At 34.3% G+C, this 20,756-nt stretch overlaps 3 protein-coding genes across 3 annotated transcripts; all 3 read right to left on the bottom strand.

Annotated features, from left to right (window-relative positions):
* Positions 1-6,292: 6,292 nt before the first annotated feature.
* On the bottom strand, positions 6,293-7,298 carry LOC110925351 (uncharacterized protein At5g39865). The gene has a single exon (XM_022169307.2). It carries the CDS (start codon positions 7,183-7,185, stop codon positions 6,538-6,540), a length of 648 nt encoding a protein of 215 aa, XP_022024999.1. The 5' UTR covers positions 7,186-7,298; the 3' UTR covers positions 6,293-6,537.
* A 2,299-nt stretch (positions 7,299-9,597) lies between these two features.
* LOC110925345 (putative phosphatidylglycerol/phosphatidylinositol transfer protein DDB_G0282179) lies at positions 9,598-14,478 on the bottom strand. The gene is made up of 4 exons (XM_022169301.2): positions 14,276-14,478; positions 12,485-12,586; positions 11,369-11,529; positions 9,598-9,866 (listed from the first exon to the last, which is right to left on the bottom strand). Exons 1-4 carry the CDS (start codon positions 14,367-14,369, stop codon positions 9,750-9,752), a joined length of 474 nt encoding a protein of 157 aa, XP_022024993.1. The 5' UTR covers positions 14,370-14,478; the 3' UTR covers positions 9,598-9,749.
* Positions 14,479-15,065: 587 nt separating this feature from the next.
* LOC110925339 (nuclear transcription factor Y subunit A-10) lies at positions 15,066-19,952 on the bottom strand. Its single transcript, XM_022169295.2, has 6 exons — positions 19,746-19,952; positions 17,591-17,869; positions 16,441-16,562; positions 16,268-16,342; positions 16,006-16,146; positions 15,066-15,928 (listed from the first exon to the last, which is right to left on the bottom strand). The coding sequence occupies exons 2-6, from the start codon at positions 17,844-17,846 to the stop codon at positions 15,545-15,547; spliced, it is 978 nt and encodes a 325-aa protein (XP_022024987.1). The 5' UTR covers positions 17,847-17,869; positions 19,746-19,952; the 3' UTR covers positions 15,066-15,544.
* Positions 19,953-20,756: the final 804 nt, after the last annotated feature.

Raw genomic sequence — 20,756 nt, forward strand, 5'->3', positions numbered from 1 at the left:
TCTAGGTTGTAACGACCTAGGGAGCTGTATGTCGGTTATTTGCACTAGCTAGGACACCTGGGGTGATCCCAGGGCCTTCAATTACACCTGGAAGTAATCAAGATTCATAGAAATTGCTATATAAGGGAGCCTAGTTCTTGAGTTTCAAATCACATTTGCAACTTTCACTTGAGGGACTTGCTCTGGAGCTTCCATCAGTAAGAAGAGGATCATCAAGTGTAGAAAAGACAGCTAGGACTTGTAGTAAGCCTCTAATTTCTTGATTAATTGTTTTAATTGGCATAATTACTCTAAAGTCAAATTAATCATAAAATTAGTTTGACTTTCGTTCTAATTACAAGTGGCTTAACCACTGATCAAATTGAAAGTTGTTAAAGAACCACATTAGTATAGGTGATTAACCCTTAAAAGGGCATCTCCTAATTATCTCGTTTGACCTGTTAATTGTCGGGTCAAAGTAGTTTAGACAGAAGTGTCAAAAATGATTAAAATTAATAAACCAGAGGTTCTAAATTATATTTTAACATTCTAATGACTTGGTAATTAATATTAAATCATGTTTTATCAGTCCTAACCTGGCAATTAATAGTCTAAGGTCAGTTTATAACCGAAAGTCGCAAAAGCTTGACTTTTGCTTTGACTTTTAGTTCTGACCCGTTTAAGCTTGATTCTCCCATGTTTTAAGCTTCCAATAGGACCACATTACTTAGCAGTATAACTCTCTGGAGTTATATTGCATGGTGCCTTGTGGTTTGAATTATATGCACTTGATCGTAATTATGCTTAATAATGCCATAAACGCCCTTTTTACATACAACTGAGATTTTTAGCAATGTGAATGGACTAAAACCTTTGCTACTGATATTTAGTCATGTCCTGAAAATTTGACATCAATTTGAGGTCTAGAATAGGAGTTATGCTCAATAGCGTAATTAAGGAACTTCTTATTATTTAAATAGCGTAATTAGCATAAAGCTTGTCTAAACCCGATTTTTGACACCAAACTTTTTACCTACTGATGTAAAATAATATTTTGAGATTTTTGAAGATTTTTATTTATTTTTAGGCTGAGCATAACATAGGATTATAGCTTGATTTCGGTAATATTCGGTTTTAACCTTTTCATGCATAAAATGAGTTTTACATAACTTTTTAATGCCAAACCTTTTGCTACTGATTCTAAATGATAAATAGAGTATTTTGAACTTTATAAACTAATCAAAAACTCAGATTTCCTATTTTAACCCAAATACCCCTTTAAACCGATTTTTAAGCGTTTTTAGCACCTAGTATGGGGCAAAACTATTTTGGCATATAAAACTTATTTCCCACTGATGTTTTAAGCTAATTTATGTAATTATACAGTAAGCCAAAGTTTTTAAACTCAGAAGTCTATTTTTACCTTTAAAGCTTATGTGAAATTACCAAAATGCTCCTTCGGTGCATAGTTTGGTTATATAATATATATTTCACATATATATAAAATACCCTGCTGATAACTTATAAAAATGTATATTTTTACTGATTAAATCAGACATGGAACTCAGTTTAGTATTTAAACTCTTTTATGGGCATTAAAATTACCAAAATGCCCTTATGGGACTTATTTTGGTTTAAATTACTTTTTGGGCATATACGTTAATATATTACTGATATATTAACATATTCTGAGCATAATAATGATTAAGACCTGTATATAATTTATTTGGTTACATGTTACGCGTTTATGCGTTCGGATTGGTTTACGTGACTAGTTTGCGTAAAATAGCCGAAACGGACTTAACCTTATCCTTAACTCTCATTTTCCAGAATGTGTTTAGTTTACCCATATTATACAAGTATCCAAGCTTGTCGGGTCTAGATCACATTCTATCCCGGTCTTTGCTTAATCTAGCGTTTAGAACCGTAAGATCTCCTTCTAGCTAACCGGTCTAAGTCCTTGACTTAATTAAAGACCATTTAGCATCCTAATAGGCTAATTAAACCTTCTATACAGATTAATAACTTCCAGTAAAAGTGCCTTTCAAGAACCTTAGGAATTTTACTGCTATCACCAAGTAAATACTTTTAACTTATTTTCTCTATACGGGCTTGGGATACGGTATAATAATACCGCTTGGTCGGGTATGGGATTATTTTGTCGGATTGTGATTTAATAAATCCGCATAACCCGTTTTAATCTGTATTGTTTGATAACATAAACATTTGGGGGTTAACGACCGTGTCCTGGATATCCTTGGCTCATTAAAGTTATTAATGGCCACGACCTATACACGGGGTGCAGGCATGCACCTGACAGATGCAAATGCTAAATATTAAATTACCAACAAGTTGGGGATAACTCCTTTGTGGGTTCTATAAGTGGTGAGTCAGTTAATCATGTCCGGCTTCCAAACCGGCCCCACATGTATGACAAACATGTAAAACTGTATACAAGATTTTATTAAAATTGTCCCAAGTTATAAATAACTTGTGCCTTGTGCACCTAAATCAAGTTTCTTAAATACGTTCAAAATGAGTCAGTTAAATTGTGTTTACCAATGTAAACTGACGTATTTTCCTAAAGATTGATTGACAGGTACTTCCCGAAATAGGCTGGAGCTATTGGGTGTCATAGAGGATCTTGCAAAACCATAAGATACCTGAAATCTGTAGTTTTTGTTTCTTTGTACATTATGATCCGCCTGTGGAGTCTGTATTATTCATATACTCGAACACACAGACAGTATGGTTTGTAATAGTTTAATTACCCAGACTTCCGTTGTGCTTTATTATTGTGTGTTTTGACAATGATGATATCAACTATGTCACGATACTCCCCGCCGGGCCCACCGGTAATGTGTGGAAATATCGGGGTGTGACAATAGATGTTTCCAAAGTTTTTTAATTAATTAAAAAAAGTTTAAATATTGGGGATAACATACTTGGAACAAAGAAATATAAAAAATGATATTTATAGGATTTAAAAATAACAAAAATCAATATTGATAAATAAATCTTTTTTTAAAAGGTGATATGGTTGATATGTACTATTATTTGAAATCTTTTATTATAAGTTAGAAATCTATGATTTAAACATTATTATATTTGGTATACATGTCTTCACGTATAATTTGGCCTTCTTTCAAACAAAGCAGAATAAACACTTAATTTAATATCCATTATTTAATTAATTAATTATTATTATTATTATTATTGTTATTGCTATTTCACAACAACAACAACAACAACAATAACTGATGCCTAGATTTGATTGTTCTCCAATAATGCCACCATACACATATTTCGTGTTAATGTTTTTAAATTAAATAATATCGTATGAGTTGTTACTCTCAACGTAACCCTTAGATTGTACATAGTAGCAATGTTGTTAAATGTTGTTACTTGGGCATACTAATTCAACACATACAGTGGAAATATTCAACTTGTTATGGGGGTCTGTCCCGGTTTGTGTCGTTGGTTCCTGTTGGTCTTGAATATGCTCGCCCGTAGTTGTGAGAAAGAGACAAAGTTGGGTTTTTTATAACAAGGTAATAATCGTCACTTCATGTGGATTTGACAGATTATACTGCACTTTTGTAAATAAAAAAGACCAACCATGTTACACTTTGGTAAACTATGAGGACTATATATGCAATTTCTAAAAAGAAATGAGTCAACATGTACTATGAAAGTGCCATAAAGATCATTTGTGTATAAAATCCAAATTAGTTGGTATGTGTTAATTATTAACTAGGGGTTTTCTCGCGCTTCGTGACGGGTTTTCAACATATATCGGTTCGCTTCGCGACGAATTACATATTCCTCTTCCTGTGCACTGTCCAACAACGAAATTCACCCTTTGCTTCATGTATGCATCAAGATTATACCATTTTGATACTTTAATATCTTCTAATGCATCAATAATGATTGTTTGCATAGAACTGCGACCGCAAAATTTATGACCATTTTTATGGTAGAAGATGCCTAGTTGTGTAGTTTATAAATTCGACTTTTTACTTGAGAAATGATTTTTAATGATACGTGAGACGGATCATTCTAAACCTTGAGTCTATGTTGTTAGACGAAATAACCACTTTTATGTTTCAAAAGTAGAACCCAAACCGAGTCCAAAATTCATATAAGTGATTATGTTCGTTATTACTCTTTATAACGTCTTAACCACTATAAGAATGACCCGAACATCGTAAATGTTTCACTTCATATAGGGAAAAAGTCTTTTAAGGCACAACCTAAACGCCATGATCATTAAACACATTGAGCAACTCACATTCAATGATCCATAAATATTTCCAAGTCACACCAAAGTTGCGGGCCTATTATTTGTGTAATTGTGGACTTTATGGCACCATCTAGACGCATAAAACAACATTTCGTGTTCAGTTTTGATATTATCGTAACTCTCTGAGAACCACGTACTCTTTTACATTGGTCGACAATCAATTGTCATGATATTCCGTCAAACACCACCAACCACCGATCCTACACTATCTTGTTTACTTCATGGAAGGTCTAAACCGATTTCCACTTTATACCTTACATGCCAATTAGGTGTTTGATAAATTAATATGTTTTAGCATCAAAAGTAGCTTGATTATTTGATTGTAGTTGTGTTTTTTCAAAAATATTATATGAGATAGCACGTGTATTGTGTAACTTGGAAAGTGATTGTTCAAGTTATTGGTTTTCTAGATACTCTTGATTTGTTTCTTTTTTCTTTTCTTTTCTTTTCTTTTCTTTTTCGTGTACGCACGCAACTGGCCACTAGTTAATTTAGATACGGCTCACCGCCCTTTGATTGATAGCGATAAACCGACATTCATGGAGTGTAGTGATCTAGGCTTTGCTGATATGGCTATAAAAATAACGTTCTTGTTTTCATCAGTAGTTTAACATTGAATATTATAAAGGTGTAGGAATACGGAAACTAAGAACAAGATTTATATGAGTAACATTGATATGACTATATGAAAGAAAATTCAATGGTATCATACTACAATCAAATGTTTTAAAAACCGGTATTTAAATCGTATCGGGTTAGACTCAGAAATGGTTCAACCGGTTGAACTGGATTGTACCGGATGGTTAAACCGTGTTGACTAATTAACCTTTATAAATCCATACAATATAATTTCAACTCAAAAAATAATCCAAAACTATATCATTCTATAATAAAAAAAAAAATATTCCAAAAGTTAATCCAATAAAAAAATTATCCAAAAGTTCATGATCAATACCCATTATATAGCAATTAGCAAACACTATAACAATTTTCAACGTGACCGATTGAACAAAAGTCAAAAGAAGGTAAAAATCTTTGAGTGGAGAAGAAGTTTGATCGATGTGAATTGCCAATTGTGGGCGTTAGGTTTTACACTTTTGCTAAGAAGGTAAATATTCACCTTTTTTTATGCCCATAAAATGACAAGTTCAAACTTTTAACCGTTGGCCCGATATAAACCGGTACCGGTATACCGATTTAAACTGGTATAACCCAATTTACCGACGCTACAACTTCTTTTTCGTTTCCTCAATTTACCGGTATGATTCATGCCGGCCAAGCATTCAACATCTGGTTTAACCGATTCAACCGACCGGTTTTTAAAACCTTGCTACTATCATGATAGTCTTCGTTCTAATTAATTGTTTCATACAAACATAGCCTTCTTGAACCCATTGTGATTTAACTTATTAAAAGTTGAAGAAAATCAACAAAAAAAGCTGCACGATACCGTTGTTCGTAAGGTACCTGTGATCAGGGATGAGCAAATGGTACCGGGTAGCAGTACCACGAATTTCCCGAACTAAAAGATTCTCAAAATCAATTCGATACCGACTTTTGGCGTTTTCTGTACAAGGCTGGTGTCGGTTTTTACCTTCATGTACCGATAACTGTACCAGTATTTTCCGAACTAAAAGATTCTCAAAATCAATTCGATACCGACTTTTGGCGTTTTCTGTACAAGGCTGGTGTCGGTTTTTACCTTCATGTACCGATAACTGTACCAGTATTTTCGAAACCAGTACCGGTTGACACAAGCTTATCCAACTTAAAAGTAAAGAAGATAATAATAAAAGTATTAAAAAACTATATATATTATTATAATATTTAAAACCCTGTTCATTGGCTTCTATTTTTAATATATGTATAATGTATAATTAGGAGAAACAAAACTGTTATACCAATATTACGTTGAGAATTGCGATAATTGTTATACCACTTGCACGTTTTGATGATTTAATGAAATAATAATGAGGATAGATGGTTCCGTAGCCTCCTTCTATGTCACACTTAAAGAAAATGATACAAGTGCATTACGTGGTTCTTACAAATCTGGACGTATTCTTGGTTCTGAAATAAACACGTTTGAACACAAATTGAGCATTTGACATGAAAAATACATGATACCACAAACATTACACGTTAACCTTAAACCTTAAATCTATCTTCATCTACTTTGGTTTCTAACACCATAGATTTCCTGGTACAAATCAAACTACATGCCAAATTATGCCACTAATGTTGACTGCTAGGCATCAAAAGCAAACGGTACATTTAACTAACCCATTTTCATTGCAATTTACACATCTAACCGGCAATGGGGCACATACATCCTCCAAGACCACCTTCCGGCTACCGTTGCACGAAGAACAAAGCACGAAGCGCATCCCACCACACCCTTTACATGGCCCGGAAAGCGGGCTTTTGGGTATCCCATCCAAAAGGTCTACCAATTTCCCTTGCTCATGAAACTGGACCACCTCGTCAACCCCGCCGACATGTCTACCTTTTATAAACAGCCTCGGCGGGATCACCCTCCCGCCCAATGTCCGCCACAACTCCTCCCTGAATTCCATGTGCATGGAAACATCTCTTTCATCATACAAGACCTTAAAGCTCCCTAAAAGAAACCTAATGGTGTTACAATCTTCGAAAGTCTTGCGTATGCCTCGTAAGCTTGTTGTGTAAAGGATGACCGTCTCACTACCTCCTGGTGGACACTTGGCTTCCAAGTCCACCAACAACAAACGGTTTTCGGCTTCTTCTGATCTCATAGAGACCTCTTTGTTTGATGATGGTGTTTGAGAATATTGATTGAAAGTGTTTTCATTGAAAACTAGACCTTGTTTGAGAGTTGAAATAGAATTTGGTTTACCCAAGAATCTCCCTCTCTTTCCTTTCATTGTAGGCTTATAAAGAAATGAAGGGCCACTAGTCGATATTTATAATACTCTCGAGTATTATTAAGAGTCTGTCGAGTGTGTAATAACCATTGTTTTCAAAACCAGACCGATAAAATAGACGGTTCAATGGCCAGTCCGGTTAAGAAAACATTGACATAAAAGAAAATGATAAATGTTGCATTGGTCGCTTTTGATGGGACCGGATAAGGTACAATAGAAGGTGAGGGGTAAAGATCTTACCTAGTGCTTGTCTTTGGTGGGCTTGTATGTATGTTCCAACCTTTTGGTTTGAGAAACTAAACTAAACTAAGGTAAGGTAGTTATAACCATGGGTGTAGGATAATAGGGGCGGGAGGGGGCGGCCGACCCCATGAACTTTTCTTTCAGTAGTGGGGAGTATGTAGTTTTCGTATAGAAATTTTGGGTATATACGTTTTTGACCCCCTGGTTTTATAGAATATTTTGGTATATAGGTTTTCGACCCCCTGGTCGGAAATCTCAAGCTTCGCCACTCACTTATTAACAATATAAGTTATAACCTCATTATATCTAGCATTAACCAATACTGAGAGTACACATGGGCATAAGTAAAATGACGTAAAAGACCTCAAAGATTGACTAAAAATTTAACCAAAATGTTTGGCAATGATGAAGATGGTGAACCGGATTATGAACACAAGATGTGGCATCATTCATAATCGAGTAACAAGGGCTAAAAAAAAGCACCTTTTCTTTTATAGTCTTTTTCATTGATTAGACTTTTGTGGATGTAAAGCTAAAGGTGTAGTTGATGTTGAAATGACTTTTTTTGCTCAAAGCATGATACATGTCTCAACTTCTTACAAGTTATAACTACCCTACTGATCAAGATGCCCATTTCTTGATTAGCATACTCATTTTTTTTTTTTTTTTTTTTTTGCACATTTGATTGTGCATTTATAAATAAATGAACAAAACTATTACCTAAGGCTAAATCCGTGTAAATAGTATTTAGGGGCTGTTTGGCAACTTTTGAATGGTTAAATGCTGAACCATTAAGAGCTAAACAAACAACCCTTTAAATAAGTTCATTTAATCGGAACATACAAGTTACCAAGAACACTAGACACCCTTATGCAATGAAGTTCCACCAAAAGTTTTCAACCAAACACACATGCTAATAAGGAGATAGAATAACATGTGGAAACATCGTATTCAAATGTACATACAGTCAAACATAGGACATGGTAACCATAAACATAAGTTAATATAATAAAATCATCATAGTACTGAGCCAAAGGACACAATGATCATTTGATGGTCATTCAATATCAATTTTTAACTTTTTATAATGTGTTGGTTGAGAAAATTAACGAACTCGTTGTCAATATGTCGTACCACTGTTAATAGGTCGTAAATCGTTATATTCAGTTAAAATAATGTACATGTCAACAAAAACTTGTTAGGGCCAATCTGAGCTACATAGTTTTCGACTAACATGCACATATGTAGGTCGCTACATGTCACCAAAACATGTACATTGTACATATCATGGAAAACTTGTTAGGACTAACAATACCTACATAGTTTTCGACTAACATGAACATATGTAGGCCATTACATGTCACCATATATTCATCGTAGGGGTAAGATTACATTTCGATAGGTTAGATATGAGAGATGACTTAGAATTTACTAAAAAAAATGATGTAGACTAAAATTTTAATATTATTGTTTCCTCTTACACTTGATCCATAGTTCTCAATAGTGAATAGCGGATGATACACTAGAAGAAAATTTAAAAAAAAAAAAAAATTATATGTATATTTTATCAGAATATGTTGTTTTTACATGTATATTTCATCTAAAACGCAATTTGTATTAAATAGTTATATTAAAACATTAAAAAGATCCTTATGGCATCACTATTTATATTAAAACAAAAACAAAACATAAACAAACAAAAAAAAACCTAAAATCCCGCTATATTCACATTATGGAGTCGCTAATTACAAATGGCGAGAAAAGGCCGCTCTGCTATGAGGTGCGCGATAGCGAACGCTAGCTTCGCTATTGACAATAGTGATTTAATCTTCTTAATCTTTTATTTAGTTACACAAATACTATTTAAATTAAATAATAGATTACTAGTTAACCAAACTAGGCTGAAAAACAAATATGAGACAAGGTGTGTCACCACCAAAACAAGGGGGGGCTAGGTGGGGTGTTGCAGAGGGCTACGAACCAGCTTTTGACAATTGACACTCTTAACTAGACTTTTGTGGGCATAAAGTTGCAGAAATAATTGAGGAGTTCAAAAAGACTATTCTGCCCCCCTGGACCATGATGCCCATTTCTTGATTAGGATACTCATTTTTCGCACATGGGTCTGCGACCATTATGCGTTTACAAAGGTTAAAAAAATTTAGTGGATACAACAGCACAGGGAAACATCATTCATTTATTAACATCTAACAAACATAGTACAGAGTAACAGAAACATAAGACATGAGAAACATACATAGGATCATCTACAATATTGATAAGCAGGTGGTTGAGATAGGCCGATAACATGTTTTAGTCACTTAACTAGAAGCAACTGCTGCCTCGGAGCTGTACCAGCCAATGCTGAAGTCGAATGTGATGCATGTCAACTCCTTTTTGTTAGCATCTTGCAGCTTCATTTGGAGTGTATATGAACCCTGGTTTTTCACAATAATACGCGTTAGAAGCTTCATGGAAAAACGAGCACAAACCTTACCATCATCGATTAATTCGGTTACTTATTTGACTATCGTTAGAACATTTTTTAAAGTAAATAATATGTTTGATAAGGACTCCTATTAAAGTAGATAAATACAGATATGAATATCCATATGGATATCTATATTGTCTTTCTAAAATACATCTGAGTGTGGTGGGGATCAAAACTAGCATTTAATAAAGCCTCGGATAAGGTTGTAGTTGGATACTTATTCCAGCCGATTTCAGCTCAAAATCAATAACGTAACTACCTAAGTGACCCATTTGGTGCCAAATGTTTGGGTATTTTTGGGCCATGAAAAGTTATCCGACGGGCTGAAACGGGCAGAAAGTTGATACATTTAGAAACCAACTGGGCCGTATTGAGTTGGAAGTTGGACTGCAGTAGGCCATGATTTGGATAAAGGAATTGGCTAACTAAAGGTTGTTTTCTACTTTTGTCTAGCTTAAGTGAATACACAGATATGATATAATATTATTGTTGTTTATTAGTTTCTTTTATTACTGAACAATAATTTTGATATACAAAGTTTGTTGATAAAATTATATTACAATTTTCAATTGATAAATAAGGAGTTCCATAAAAACAAAGTAACCCAAAATTTCACTTAATTATAATTATATATTTTTTTGACCATAAATTCCTTTATTATAACCATCATATAGAAAAAAATGAGCAAGAGAGAGAAAGAGAACTGGCAGGTGAGCCTAACCCATTTGATCTGTGTAAAAAAATGTCAGTTAATCCAAAACCCGTTACCAGACCAGACCCGACCCAACCCACCCATTATACGACTTGTAGTTGAAGTTAACGTAACCCTCACCCGCAAAAAAAGCCACACACTCATAATCCAGAAACTAAACACTATGATAAATTGATAACAATATCTGGTAGGACGGGTCACGTGTACTAACTATAAGGACTGACAGAGCAACAGATATGACCATTGAAACATTTTAAGTATGCCAAAAAAAATCTTTAAATCGGGACAGATTCATGGACAACTTGCCACTGCCACATATTGCAACCAGGATCCTCTACTGAATAAAAACCCATTGTCTTCTTGGCAACTTGATGGGTCAGGCCCAAAAATCAAAATGCAGAAAATCAGGCCCAAAGAAAGGTTCTAACAACATGCCTATTAGTCTATATTTATAGTTTAGTATACTTAGAGGTATCTTGATGTAAATGTGCGATATATTTATATCCTTTGTATTATTTCATAATAATATACACAATACGATTATTCTACCAAAATAACAATGCCGGTGCAACTCTCTAAAAGAAACAAAAAACACATCAAGCAAAATTAATCATGGAAACAATACAGGCTTGATATGAAGTTGTTTGACGGTGTTGTAAAACCATGGATGAAAATATAAACAGCATTTTTTGCACAAGTTAAAACTGAATAACTGATAGGAAAAAAAAAACACTTACAGGAGGTGTTACTGAAGGCAATGATTGGGAGTGAGAGATTGCAAAGTCACCAGTGGTAACAGGGCAAGATGTCTTGGTGCAGAGGTCACTAGTCTCACTATAGACCCCAAAAAAGTAGTATGAAACATCGATCACAAGGTTCCCTCCAGAGATTGGTGTTTCTGCATTCCAAGAAACCATAAAAAAGTGCCGTCAAAATGCATAAACCCCCCTAACTCTATTGATCAAAAAGCGTTACAAGAGTATAATTGTAATAACATATGTTTTGCAATCATTTTTAATACATTAGGAATTCATAAAGTTCAAAAGTAACTGACAAAATGAAACACCCCAACCTATTTTGACACACAACAAAAGTTCACCAGTTTTGACCGTAGTTGTTAATAGCGAATAGCGGTAAATAGCGACAAACTACCTATACGCAACATAGCGATAGCGATGAGATAGCAAGCGGTATTTGATGTTTAGCAATAACGTATTAGAACTTTAAAAAAAACAGAGTTATATTCACGAATTTAAGGTTTTTTTGATGCAATTAGTGAAGATTACAGCTGTTTGGTCGATTAAAATGCCTAAAACTTCGGTTTTTAAAATATTTAAAAAAAAGAAAGAAAAACAACACCTAACTTGTTCAAAATATTTAAAATATTTAACTATGGTTTTGACAGGAATATGTCTTATACTCCTCACAAACGGAATGAGAGGCAAGAAAAATTTATCCTAATTGCTGACCAACACCTAACGCTTGGATTAAACGTTTTTAAATTTGTCAATTTGACCTTACTTGTTCAATAAAATAGCCGTTGACCACTTTTTATATAAAAATTAATAATTTGACCGTTACACACCTATCTATGGCATGGAAAACCAATCACAATGGAACACGTGACACTTGATGCAAAACTTCAAGACTTAGGGCCGTATGAACAAAATTTGATAATTCGGAGACGGCCACGCCTATTTAGATTGAACGCAATAACTTGTAACGGTCAAGCGAATTTTTATTTTAAAAAGAGAAGTCAATGACTATTTCGGTAAACAGGTTGGTCAAATTAAGGTTCTCATGATTTCCCAGCTTGTTTTGCATTAATAGAGAAACTAGAATAAAAAGCGTACCTGTAGATGCTTTAATAGTGAAGGTGGTCTCTGTGCCTCTTTCAATTGGGTAAGGATTAATCTCGACTCCACTTACCTTAACAGCATAATTACTCTTCTTATCTGTACATGTATTAACACATATGCTAATCAAACAAATGACATACTTCATCAAAATGTAGAATCCAACGAATAACGATTAACCGTTCAGCAAACAGTGATCACAAATTCATAATTCTCTAACAAGCAGAAACTCTATTTCTTAACAAAGCAGCTCATGAATTCTAATGCTATCAACCCTGTTTCATTAACTCCCGATTGCTTCAAACAGATAGAAGCTTCCGGAAACCCTAAATCCGAATCTCAATACTTCATTCCTAAATACACACAACTTCTTAACAACAAATGTAACACAACATGATAACAGAATCAAAATCAACTTCAGATTTCGTATTATTAGGTTTAACATTAACATCAAACTTCATAGCCCTAAAAGTCAACTTAGAGCACAAATTCAATCTAAAACAAAACTTCAAAATAGAAATCCAAATCTCATAACCTAACACAACGATCAATCATCACAAATCAAAACCAATTCTACAAACCCTCACTCGAGATGCTCGAATCCTACGAAACTTAATTAACAGCATAGTTATCGATAGCGAATAGCGACAAATAGCGACAAGGTACCTATATGCTACGTAGCGATAGCGTCATAGCGATTAAATAGCGCCCGCTATTTCGTGTTTAGCGATAACGTAGTTAAAAATTTTAGCAACAAAGAACAGCTATCTGTAATTTTTTTATATATATAATGTTAATTTTATACCTTTTTATGTATAAATTTATAAGTTTAAGGACCAAATGTAAGCTAGTGAAAATAGGGGGGTTAAATGTTGAAATACACAAACCAATTTTACACTTTCTATGCAATCTTTTACAAGTTTTAGGGACTAAATGTAAACTAATGAAAGATAGAGGTTAAATGTTAAAATCCATAAAGTTATTTAATCCAAAAAAGGCTAAAACGCAAGAAAACACAGCTGCGCTTCTTCTTCCTAGTTTCTGGCAGAAATTGCAGGTTTCCAGCCGAATTCGTCGTCGGAATCCGCTATTATCACGCTACGGAGGCGCTACTTAACAGATTGCGAGACATAGGCGCTTCGCTACGAAGCGAACGCTATCTTCGCTATCGATAACTATGACTAACAAATGAACAAATTTAACTACCAAATCAATGCTTCATTCCTAAATACATACAACTTCTTAACAACAAATGTAACACAACAAAATCAACTTCAGATTACATAATTATTAGGTTGAACATTAACATCAAACTTCATAGCCCTAAAAGTCAACTTAGAGCACAAATTCCATCTAAAACAAAACTTCATAATAGAAATTCAAATCTCATAACCTAACATAACATAACGATCAATCATCGCAAATCAAAAGCAATTCTCCAAACCCTAACTCGAGATGCTCGAATCCTACTAAACTTATAACTAACAAATGAACAAACTTAACTACCAAATCTCAATGCTTCATTCCTAAATACACACAACTTCCTGACAACAAATGTAACACAACATAATCAAAATCAACTTCAGATTACATAATTATTAGGTTTAACATTAACATCAAACTTCATAGCCCTAAAAGTCAACCTAGGGCACAAATTCAATCCAAAACAGTAGTTCATAACATAAATTCAAATCTCACAAAATAACATAACAGAACGATCAATCATTGCAAATCAAAACCAAATTCTACAAACCCTAACTGAATAAACTAACAAACGAGCAAACTTACTGCAGTATTTGACATCGATGGCGTCAGCAAAAGGTGCGATCAGTGAAATCGAGCAAAGGAGGATGACGAACAACTTGCTTTGAATTCCTGCCATTGGATATTCGATTGATCGATGATTTTGAGTTTGTGTTTGTGCGTGAGATTACGTGTTTATAACGACTGTCAGTCGGTGTGTTCAATTTCTAGTGTGTTTGGTATCATGTAGCTTTTGTTAGTTAAGTTGTTAATAATTATCCAATATTTCGGGTTCGGTTTTAGATTCGAATAGTTTTAAACAACTCAATCGGCTCATAAAACCTTCTATAAAAATGCCCCCTCAATGCAACTCGGAGTTTGGAGTAAAGATCGTTTTGTACGAATGGAATGGCATGGAAAAGTAAAAAAACGCGATGGCATTTTTGTAAATATTTTACTCGTAATTACCCTATAAGACCATTTGTAGAATAATTATGATACTCTACAATATCAAAATTATCCTAAAAGATCATTTGTAGAGTAATTTTAATAATTACTCTACGAGTAAAATAATTACAAAAATGTCACTGTGTGTGTTTTTTTTTTACTTTTCCACTCTATTCGTACGTTTTGTACAATAGGATACTTAATATTTTATCTTTTTTCAGTGCTTTTAAAAGATAATAATTTTCTTAAAAAATAGGTTTTTCTTTTGTAATATTATAATTTTGTGACGTCGCATAAATCGACTAAAGAAAAAACTAAGCTAAAAATATCAACCCAAACATATAAATGACATATAGATATCACACACATAAGCATTTAAGAGATTTCATGATACCAACAAATACATAACTATAAAACATCAAACCATAATACATGATACTTCCTAAATGTTTAAATGTCACAACACACATGATAGTATACGATACATACCTTGAAAACACAGTTTCAAGGCATCAAAACATAATACATGACACTTCCCAAATGTCTACAAGTCAAATCACACATGATACATACCTTGAAAACACTAGGTTTCAAGGTTAGTTTAATTTCAAACAACAATAGTAATTTAAACAGGGTGAAACAAACAAATCAAGCAGAAATGTTTGTACACCATGTGTGTGCATAAGGTATTAGCATCTCTAAACAATTCCCACTAGCAAAACAACATTTTGCAGGGGGAATTTAGGATAAAGACAAAACCTTAACACAAAAGCCAAGGATGATTTGCCATAGCCAAAAAGGGATCCATCCCAGTTCGACTATTATCTGGGGTCTGATGTGCTGACGTACATCAGACCCTGTATGCCATCAGACCGCCAGGTTGAAGCGGGTACCACCACCGGTATCCGCTGCAACCCATTTGTTCTGCGTGCCAAACCCACGAATGGCATTGCTAGACATCATCATGTCTGAAAGAGAAACAACTGAGAGATTCCCTATCGGAAAATGATTAAGGTCTCCCATCGAGAACATGCTTGTAACCTCCGTTCCTGACATGTGGGGCCTACCATAGTTTGTTTGGTTATCACATTGTAAAACCTCGGATCTTTGAGATCCGGTTGGGTGATCCATCGGTTTTGAATTCAGGTTTTCAGCTTTAGACTTTTCCAGTTCTTTCGTGTTTAGGAAGCGCCCCCCACAACCTCTTGGCCTCCGTTTTGCGTGGAGATGGCGTGACAGGTGCAGATATGGCTGCCAAAAAGACGAGCAAATGAAAACCGGGATATCGTTTATGAGGGTAAAAAGGTCAATTCACATGGTAAACTTACCTTACGACTTTTTGTGACTTTTTTCATCATTTCTGCCTTGGCACGGGATAGCCTACGCCTGATTATTCCATGATACTGCTTTGCATTCACAAATGTTGGTCCATCGTCGGTGCTCATGTTCAAAGGCAGCATAACTCGACCCTAAAAAAAAAAAAAAAAAAAAAAAAAAAAAAAAAAAAAAAAAAACAAGTCAATCCCTCGGTCGATCACTCTTTTTTTAAATTTGAACCCACAAAGATATTTGCTCAAAGAAAGTACACACCCCAATTTGAGGTCCATAAGCAGCGAGCACGCCATAATATTGATCGCCGACGCCGTAAGGATACTTGCCGCATATCTATCATAAATCATTAAAAACCACGAAAAAAGTATAAGCACTAAACATAAAGACTACAATCAGAATCAACTAAATATATATAATTATTAGTTTATTACCACAGCCGGTTGACCAAACCCGAGCTCAAGATGACCGCCAAACTCCTGTGCGGCAGATTGCAAAGAGCACGCAGCCTGTAACTGCACTGGTTTTTGACCGTTAGATGAAATCTTGGAGTCACCTGAATCACTTTAAAGCTTGATCAAAACTCTGCACAAGATTGATTCCTGGGCTAATTTCTAAAACAAACCTTTATTTATTATCCAAATACAACTTTTACGCCAAATTATAAAACGCATGCTTGAATCCAAGCCCTAAAGTTAAACACACTAAGTTCTCAAGAGCAGATATGGTGAAAATCGTTAAATAGTAACTAAGTTTCAATATTGTTTCTCTAAAATCGACTAGCGTTTTTCACAACCGCAAAATCCATTCAAGTTCCAATATTTTTTCATTTTTGTGAAACCTTTGGAACAGTTATGAAACCGAGTTACTACCGAGCGAACTTTATTTCAACGTTAAATTCTACCTTAGGTTAAACTTGGGAAAAATTCACTAATTGGTGACCGAGCGAGTTTCATAACTGTTCAATTTACGTCATTTTTAACCGTATCACAAATTCGACAACAGTGAAGCTATGCCAAAACTTGGGTGATTACAATTATAAATTTTGAGTAGTAATTATCTGTAAGGCGACTTGAAAACGTAATAATCAGATAATCACTTTCAAAACCATATATGTTAATAGCGAATAGTGGTAAATAACGACAAGCTACCTATACACTATGTAGCGATGAGATAGCGAGCGCTTTTTGATGTCTAGCGATAACGTATTAGAATTTTTTTTAAATAGGGTTTTATTCATGAATTTAAGGTTTTTTGACGCAATTAGTGAAGATTACAGCTGTTTGGTCGATTAAAATGCCTAAAATTTTTTTTAATATAATTTTTTTAAAAAGAAAAAAACCTAATTGTCACTATTGAGCGCTATTGAGCGCTAAACATCAGATAGCGATGATCCAGCGTTACGCTACGGTATGTGCTATAGCGCTCGCTATCATCGATATTAACAACTATCTGTCTATGTTCAAAACGCGATCCCAAACATCCCCTTGGTTTCAAGACTAACATGGGCTAATAATTGTTCCTAAACACAATCTCATCATTAACATACAGAACTTATATTAGATATCAAGCTTAAAACTTTACCATTGAAGATATTAAACCGAGTCATATCTCCATTCACCACCGCATGATCTGTAGCACGAGGCAAGGGTTTAGGAGCCATAGGCAAGAGCTGCTCCCCACAGTTTGCCATTGGAGAACCTTTCAACAGGCCCACGGATTCTTCGAAACCCGATTGAGTCACAAGTCCACTCCACCAAGGACCCGAACCAGACGACAGTGAAACCACCGGATTCGAAGCAATCCCGTCATCATGTTCTTTGTAATACATAGAATTCATCGTCAAGTTTAAGGTTTTGTATTCTGCACATATAAATTGGTATCCAAAAAGGAAAAAAAACCATTAGATTCTTAACCAAAATTTCTAACTGCCCTATCTCAAATCAAGCTACCCACAATCCAATTACACTCCAAGATTTCAACTTGTCCTATTTTCGCTATGTTCAAAGTTCAAATAATAAATCCACCATCAAAGCACAAAAAGAACAAGAACCCAGTTCAACTGAAGCAAAACGATGATTGTAAAAATCCCGACTAGTTGCTGATTAATCGCTAGTCGGAGGTTCACCGAGTAATTTTCCTTTATTGGCCAGTTAATCGCTAGACAGTCAACGGCGGCACTAGGCAGTCCTAATCGGCCAAAACTCAGCAATTCCGGCCATTTTCCGGTCAAACCTTGTATAGGTCAGTGATTAATCTTGTCTACTTAAAAGAATGAGCCGATGAGGGGTTAAACTTAAAACTTGTCTTGCAAAAAAGTTGCACATGAAAATGTGTGTGTATATAAAACTGAAGATTACATATAAAAATCTCAATCTGATAATTCCGATTAATCGCTAGTCCGTACTCCACCGGCCAGCGATTCTTACAACACTGAGCAAAACCCATGTGAAAATTTAGGGGTGTGCATGGGTCGGTTTGGGTCGGTTTTGACCAAAAACCATAACCATAACCACAATGTCGGTTATTGGATAACCATAACCATAACCGATCGGTTATGGTGGTTATGGTTATTCGGTTTTGATGGTTAAAGTGGGTCGGTTATGGGTGGTTAACCGTTTATTTAGCTTAGCTAAAAATAGCTTAATTTTTTTAACATGTAATAAATTGTTATTGCATATCTGTATATATTAGTATATTACATAGTATTAAAAAATACATATAATCTATAATATTGATACCAATTATTATCGAATATTCAAATAAAGTGATATTATACATTCCATAAATTCAAATAAACATTCAACCAAAACCACAAAATGATATGAAAAACCAATAAGTACTAAAAATGTTCAGTCAAAATCATCAAATATTAAAAATGTGAAAAGTCCTAAATCCTACAAAGATTTATTACATGTCGGTTCGGTTCGGTTATGGTGGGTATGGAAAAAATGATAACCATAACCGACCCGCTACATTCGGTTTTCAAAAAAACCATTAACCGACCCACCGGTTTTTTATTTGGTTCGGTTTTTTCGGTTCGGTTTTGTCGGTTAATTCGGTTATGGTTCGGTTAATTCGGTTTTTTGCACACCCCTATGTGAAATTACAAGTTTTGATAGCAATATAGTGATTCTGAGATGAACCCAGATGATAAAACAGCCAAGATTTCATATTCCCCTACTTTCATTATGTTCAAATAAAAAAACCCACCATCAAAACACAAAAATAACAAGAACCCAGTTCATATAAAGCAAAACCCATGTGAAATTACAAATTTTGATAGCAATATAGTGATTCTAAGATGAACCCAGATGACAAAACAGCCAAACAGTCAAGGATAAAAGAATATCTATTGAAGGGTGACATATGATGGTAAATAACAAGAACCCAGTTCAAATAAAGCAAAACCCATGTTAAAGTTCAAATTTTTTTAGCAATATAGTGATTCTAAGATGAACCCAGATGACAAAACAGCCAAACAGTCAAGAAAGTCAAAGATAAAAGAATATCTATTGAAGGGTGACATATGATGGTAAATAACAAGAACCCAGTTCAAATAAAGCAAAACCCATGTTAAAGTTCAAATTTTTTTAGCAATATAGTGATTCTAAGATGAACCCAGATGCTAAAACAACCAAACAGTCAAGAAAGTCAAGAATGATTGAATATCTGTTGAAGGGTCACATATGAATATATGATGGTGACTATAACAACAAACAAGAGAGAGAGAGAGTACCTGGTAAGAAGAGAGGGATGTTTGAGATGAAAATCCAAGAGTCAAGGAGAAGGAGAATCCCTAAATGCCAGGTGCCATGAGGAGGATATAGAATAACAAAGGAGAAAACAAGATTTGTGAAAGAGAGAGAGAGAGAGAAAGAGACAAGTGAAGGAAGAGAGGAGGAGGTGAAATGAGTTGGAGTGATGTGTAAATAGACAAGAGTTTGTGTTGTGTTGTGTGGCTAATGACATGGAATTTATCTATTCATTCTACACTAAGTCATTAACAATATCATGCTCCATATGTCATTCCCTTTGCCCTACCTTGCAATATAAACAATTTCTTTGTTTAAAGTGATTACATTTTTATATTTTTGGTTTATGATGTAAATTGATGATTTCTCAAGTATATTCTTATAAATTTGCAAATTGAATGAATTTTATAAGCGGCGTAGAAGAAGTGAAGTAGGATTTCTTTAAGTACGACGTAGTCTATGCCTAACCTGAACATAACTTATATATAGGTTTGTGTGTGTCGTGTCGGGCACTGAAAACCATGTCGCGTACGGATCCTGTTTTGGATTGATTCGTTGAATTTTTATTTATATGGTGATCTTCAAATTGTATTTTTTTTATTCACTTAACAAATATGCTTTCATATATTTAGCTTGAGATTAGGGATAAAGGATGGAAAAAAATCAAAGAATGGCATTTATAAATAATGAATAAAATTGTTGGAAATAAAAAAAAGTAAAGTAAAAGTCATAAAATTACAAGATGAAAATTTACTTTTACTTTTTATTATTACTAGTCCGAGATAAAATTAAAAATCAAATTATTAAACTTTATAAGATTTAGAGGGTGTTTGGGGTTGAGTTTTGAAGGAGAATTTTAGATTATTGAGTTTTGAAATCGTAAATAATCAGTTTTGAATGTTTGGGTTAAAAAATTAAAAAAATGACTATTTGCGTTTAGAAAGTTACAAAACGCAGTTTTCCAAAAGCAGTCCCCCCTACTGCAACAAAACGCA

This window comes from Helianthus annuus, chromosome 2 (assembly GCF_002127325.2).
Source record: "Helianthus annuus cultivar XRQ/B chromosome 2, HanXRQr2.0-SUNRISE, whole genome shotgun sequence".
NCBI lineage: Eukaryota > Viridiplantae > Streptophyta > Magnoliopsida > Asterales > Asteraceae > Helianthus > Helianthus annuus.